At 29.3% G+C, this 6,203-nt stretch overlaps 1 protein-coding gene across 1 annotated transcript; it reads right to left on the bottom strand.

The window, feature by feature from the left end:
* Positions 1-3,312: 3,312 nt before the first annotated feature.
* On the bottom strand, positions 3,313-5,617 carry LOC149057768 (uncharacterized). Its single transcript, XM_089224641.1, has 2 exons — positions 3,655-5,617; positions 3,313-3,588 (listed from the first exon to the last, which is right to left on the bottom strand). The coding sequence occupies exons 1-2, from the start codon at positions 5,129-5,131 to the stop codon at positions 3,542-3,544; spliced, it is 1,524 nt and encodes a 507-aa protein (XP_089080767.1). The 5' UTR covers positions 5,132-5,617; the 3' UTR covers positions 3,313-3,541.
* Between the last annotated feature and the right edge of the window lie 586 nt (positions 5,618-6,203).

Raw genomic sequence — 6,203 nt, 5'->3', positions numbered from 1 at the left:
AATATATTGTAGCATGGCCGTATGGGACGACACCCTCACGGGTTATACAGGTCAACGATTGATTCGAACGGTGAACAGTACCGTAATACTATGAGTAGAACACGATCGAGAACGGTCCATATATAGTTCGTACCTTTTTTAATAACACGATTGAGAACGTTTTTACCTGCTAACTTTTATGCAACGTTGCCACATTAATTAAAAATACGACGATAGATTTTAGTTGATTAAACCGCAGATCTTCACAAAGATAATCAAACACCAATTCTCCGTAAATTCAATCTCCGCTATATGTAATTTGTTTTTATTTATTATTTTTTGTTACAAAATGTTCTAGTGTGGTATAAATTATAGAAAATATAGTTTTAATATAGCTTAAGCCTAACTATTTTAGAACATAATTCATAATATTTTTAGATGCTAGCTCTCCTGTGGGCCCCGTTTTCTAACCTAAACTTAAATTGTAGTAGAAAGATGAAATCTACTTAATAGAGTTGACAGAGTCTACAGAGTAGAACTTGTAAATGAACATTTTTTTTTAAGTAAAATCTACGTATTTTTTATAATAAGTGAAACGAGATAAACTGAATATTATAGCGTGAATTAACTCCTCCTATTGTTTGTTTCATGAATTTTCATATTCAAAATTAATTACGACGTGAGCATAATATACGACTATACGAGACTATCGTGAATGAGTTAATTATAATATAAACTGTGTTCAAAAAGTTTTTTTTTGACCAGTGAGACATTATCAATATTAATGATTAATGAGAATTAGTTTTCAAAATTATTTTTTGACGTCAAATATTATAAAACTTAGGAAAGCGTGTGCCATATATACACTAAAACTTGAACTATATTCGAACAATACACTTGAAATAGTTGAAATGTCTACATTGTGGAAAGAAATAAAACGAATTTTTAATGCTCACTGACGTACCAGCTTTCAATATATATCACAGTACGATCAGATAAGTTGAAAATAGTAAACTAATATAGTTCCATATTATAAAAATCACACCCATAATAGTATGTATAATTAAATTAATAATGAAGATTTTTTTTTGAATATTTTAATATATATATTAATAGTTATAACTCGATTAAACATTATTATAATATTTTTTTATTTAATATTTTAACCCGGTTCCATGTGGTTCTTATTTAGGTATAACACGCTTATTTACGCATACGTTATATTTTATATATTGCTTCTTTTTCTTTCACTGTCAATAACCAATCCTGCTGACTAAATAATAAATATGAATCTTGATTTTTCTAAATCAGTGGTCTTAAACTTTTATCCATCGTATCAACTAGAGTTTTTTTCTTTGTGGAGTCAACTATTTAAAAAGAGGAACTATTAAAATTAAAATTAAAATAATCTATTATCGTATCTGTCACTATATTATACAACATCACGCAATACGGCATTCATGGTCTCAAAACGAATAATTCAATTAATGAATATCGAATTAGTAGTCTCCATGACTCCAACTGAAATAATTACAATATAATTAAAATTTATTGGATAGGTATCTATGAATGATCATATTGTTCATAGTCTAGGTGACCCCACAACTCTCACTCTTCAAATGTAAAACAGCTATGGCTATTGTCTATATCTTAAAATTAAAAAAAAACAATATTTCTAAGAAAATATCAAATTATAAACGAATAATTAATCAAATAAAATGTAAATGCATTTTTTGTGACTGATAAGTGTTTATTTTAAGTAAGGGAAACTTTTTGATTATTAAACGAAATTATGACTCTTATTTTTTTCATTCATACCATCATATCCATTAGTTTTACGAAAAGAATATTTTTTTTTTCAGTTTATTATGTCATTATAATAGTTTATAGAATAATTACCTATTAAGAAATGCTATTAAGTTCGACGAAAAAAGATCGAAAAAACAGTGAACGTGTTAAAATATTAATCACTTGGTGTATATAAGTTATATATTATATTATTAAATACTCAATCACTTTGTGTATTAATAATAACAACGAAACTCCATAGTCTTATGAAATAGTTTGTGCGCACAGATTATCCCGGAGTATTAGGTTTATGCTCGAGTTATGCCTGAAATAATAATGTCAGATCGGAAACCACCGCCAACAGCACCCTCTGTAATACACTGTACATCTATCCATCTCACAAACCACCCCTTTCTCTTTTTCTCTCTCGTCTGGGGGATGGTATAATACCCACACACACACACGCACGTGCACATGCACATGTATATATTTACGTTAAGTCGTGCACGGAGGCAGGAAATTACAACCGTACAGTACAACCGTAAGTACTGCAGAAAGTCCATCCAGCCATCCCTCAACCATCTCCATCCGGAGGGGTTACAACTATTCGTGGGTAGAAACAAACGGAATGGTAAATGTGCCGTCGAATTTAGAACGCTAATTTCGAGCGGATATTTAAACGCACATCAAACGGTTGACTTACCGGTCGGTATTCCGATTCGTGTGCGCGTCGGTGCAAATCTATATTACTGTCAAGCATCATCGTCGTCGTTAACATCGTTAAAATGTCGTGACTAATTAAAATTGTTCGATACGTTTCGATGACGGATCGCGTTAAGTTCAAGCAGACGTTGCCATTATTGCAAACACATCAAAATATATTATTTTTTTCTACAGTGCATTATAAAATCTTAAATAAAAACCATATCTAATATATTATCATATATGTACATACCATGTTTTCCAAGAGTATGTGGGTGCATGAGTGGTTACAACTGATCGTGCAATGTTGACTGTTATAGTTTATATCACTAGACCCAAGTGCAATTGAAATAGAGAGATAATATTGATATTAATGATATTGCTATTGTACAATCACTTGTCGACGAGAACGCTTCATTCTATTACAGCTTATAAACATGTACCTATACTAGTAGATGAGTTGGTAGGCCAAATAGAATATGATTCAAGAATAGTCGGGTCACTAGATAGTTTTAAAATACCACTTAGATTTCCTTTAAAAAAGAAAAGAAAAAGGAAAGGGTTTAAAATCACCAGTTTTGTAAGCCATTGTTATACACTACCTAGTTAAGATATAAATTATTGAAAGTTACAGTATACAAATCAAATTTCATAAAAAAAAAAGGTAAAAAATGTAATGAAAGATATTATGCGTAATAATTTTTCAAGTTTGAATAACTGTTTATTATTTTGAATTTTCATCTATTTTATAAAAAAATCATTGCATGTTTAGACAAACAAATTAAAATTGTATTAAAAATATACTTGTATTTATTTTATAAGTAGGGCTCGGAAGTTGTTGCATTGAAAATCATGAAAATATGCATGCAAAAATGCATTAAAATATTACCAAAAATGCACGAAAATATGCACAAAAAAATTTAATGCACTCAAATATGCACTGAAATATGTAATTAAATTATTATTTTTATTTTAAATGTAATTTAATAAATAGTAATTAATAATATAAATAATACAAATGTGAATAAAAATTAGTATTCATACGTTTATACACTAAACATAGTCAAAAGTTTCAGTTTGAGTTTTCTTCGGAAACATTTTTTCTTGAGTTTTCTGGCTCTGAAAAATTAAAACAATGTTCTTTAAGTACCTATTTTTACTGTTTAGTGTTGTATATTATTTTACCTTGGAAATTGCATTGAACAATTAAAGATTTTTTGATATTTTCGAATTTGAACGATTGTCGATTGGAAGTGAGTAAATTTTTGTACGCGGAAAACGAACGTTCAACGTCAACTGATGTTATTGGACAGTTTTTCATACATGTGAGATCATTTAAACTCCAATCTTCGGGTAATCTATCTGTGTCTTCTTTTCCATTTAAAATCTCTGATATTTTTAAAACTGCTTGATAGCCTTTATTTTTTGATAAAACAGACTCAATCTTAATTTTAATTGTTTTCCCCATTTCTCCATTAATTTTAATTAATTTTTCTTTTGCTTCTTCGACAATAGAAATGGAATCTACCAGTGGAATTTCTTGTTTTTCAAGTCTTGTAATTAAATCGGGTAAAAATTCAAAATTTGATTTAATAAATATAAGTTGGGCTTCAATATTTTGATCAGAAAGACACTTTTTTGAATTTTTTATTGATACTGCATCGTTGTCATCAAAAGAATTTACGATTAATTTTATTTGCTCAAAATGTTCACAGTAGTAATTGGCGGCCTTTATCCAAGTACCCCATCTTGTCAAAATTGGTTCAGGTGGTAGGGATAGAGATGGAGCTATTGATTTAAAATATTGAATGCGAGAAGGTGCTTTACTGAAAACCTTTTTCACGTTTGCGATAAGTTTGTCAACTTTCGGATATCCTGCTCGTACAGTTTCCGCGATCCTATGAAATGCATGGGCCAAACAAGTAATGTGTATAGTTTTTGAATAAAATAATTTAATGGCTTCTCCAGCTTTAACCATATAGGGGGCAGCGTCACTAAGGAACAATAATACTTTATCGTGCTGAACACCGTTCGGCCAAAGTAAGTGCATTGATCTGTCAAATAATTTGCAAATTGTGGAATGATTACATTTTTCCAGCTCCTCAGAATGTAAAAGAAAAATCTTATTACGCTCAGTTTCATTTAAAACACCAATTACAACATTTGCCACATATCTGCCCGTAACATCCGTTGTCTCATCTATTGACACCCAAATACATTTATTTTGAACATAACTCCTGATTTTTTGAATTGTATTTTCATAAATTTCATTAACATAACCTTTTCTTAACGTTGATTCACAAGGAATTTCTTTACCAGTGTACATCGATAGAAATTCTTTAAAACATGGATTGGATAATTTATTCAAAGGTATATTGGCTGTCAACAAAGCCTTACATAGATCGCGATTGAATATAGACTTTTTCGTAGCGTCCGTTATAAACGGTTGTGTAAGTATTTTACTTGTGAAATTTTCAACGCGCTTAGCTGCCCGCTTATGTTTTTCCGTCTTAAGATGTTGGGTGACAATAAACCTTTTATCCACGCTCACTTTCGTTTCACAAAAGTTACAAAACAATACATTTTGGTCTGCTGAAAAAACATCTGACCCAAATTCTGCAATATATTTTTTAACTAAAACACTAGTTATTTGTTTAGGCATTTTTGTTGTGAAACGAAATTAAATTCAAAATGTAGTAAAATTTACAACAAAAATAAAAATAAAATATTATGATCGTAAGACGCGCACACGAGACCGCAAGACACGAGACTGATATGTGTACAATATAGCTAGCAGCAAGTAATGACGAGCCGTATAGGAAACTATTTTTAAAAAAAAACCAGAATGTTCTGTTCAAATATCTTATCTTTATTTGACGTTTATCGATAATAATTGATTTCGATAGTGCACAGAAAACTCTTATTAACTATTATAAGAAATATTCAAGTCGTACTTAAAATATAGCATGTTATATGCAAAAAAATATATTTATTGTGAAAAAATGCATGTTTTCATTAAAACCACAAAATATGCAAAAATATGCAATTTTTATTTGATGTATTTAAATTCGTTACAACTTGAAACAAATTTCTGTCTTACTTGGCAACTTATTGGACTATTCAATAAAAATATGCAAATTCAATAAGTTCCGAGCCCTATTTATAAGTAATAGTAATTAATAGTACACATATCTGACTAAATTGTTAGATATATTGAATGGAATAAACTTGAAAAGGCAATTCAATTAACGTTTCACAACTATAAAACATGTATTTATAATAAAATTATTGTATTTTTACACATATATTTTTTTAACACCTACTAAACAACATTCGACATTTTGAATTAGACCTTTGTATAACTACGTACTATAAAGCTATAGTATAACAGGTGTATTTATTTTTTATCGGTTTAATTAAAATTCGGGTCTTATCGCTATTTATTACGATATTTTTAAATCAGATATAATAACGAACTATTATATAAATAAATCGTATTTAGCAGAATAATATATATGACCTAAATCATACGGTATGAAAATAATATAATTTTGGCAATACAAACCACAACAGCCATCTTTGAAAACAAACTGTGACAACACACTACGTTATGAATCTGTCACAAACGGGGTTATGTCCTTTATTAATATTAATTAGCATAAATTAATAATACATTGAAAAAACAAATGCTACAAAAAATTTGCAGCCGCTGAAAATCTCGAGTGAAACAATCC

Source organism: Diuraphis noxia, unplaced genomic scaffold (assembly GCF_037042655.1).
Source record: "Diuraphis noxia isolate RWA-SAM2 unplaced genomic scaffold, SU_Dnox_SAM2 contig0003, whole genome shotgun sequence".
NCBI classification, from domain to species: domain Eukaryota; kingdom Metazoa; phylum Arthropoda; class Insecta; order Hemiptera; family Aphididae; genus Diuraphis; species Diuraphis noxia.
Note: the sequence above shows the minus strand (reverse complement) of the source record. Positions and strands in the feature narration are given on the sequence as shown.

What these genes read in the sequence shown, in the direction of transcription:
- LOC149057768 (XM_089224641.1), bottom strand. Translation starts at nt 5,131, where the DNA reads ATGCCTAAACAAATAACTAGTGTTTTAGTTAAAAAATATATTGCAGAA. An exon ending in TGTTCAATGCAATTTCCAAG is followed by an intron (nt 3,589 to 3,654) that starts GTAAAATAATAT and finishes TTAATTTTTCAG; the next exon opens with AGCCAGAAAACTCAAGAAAA.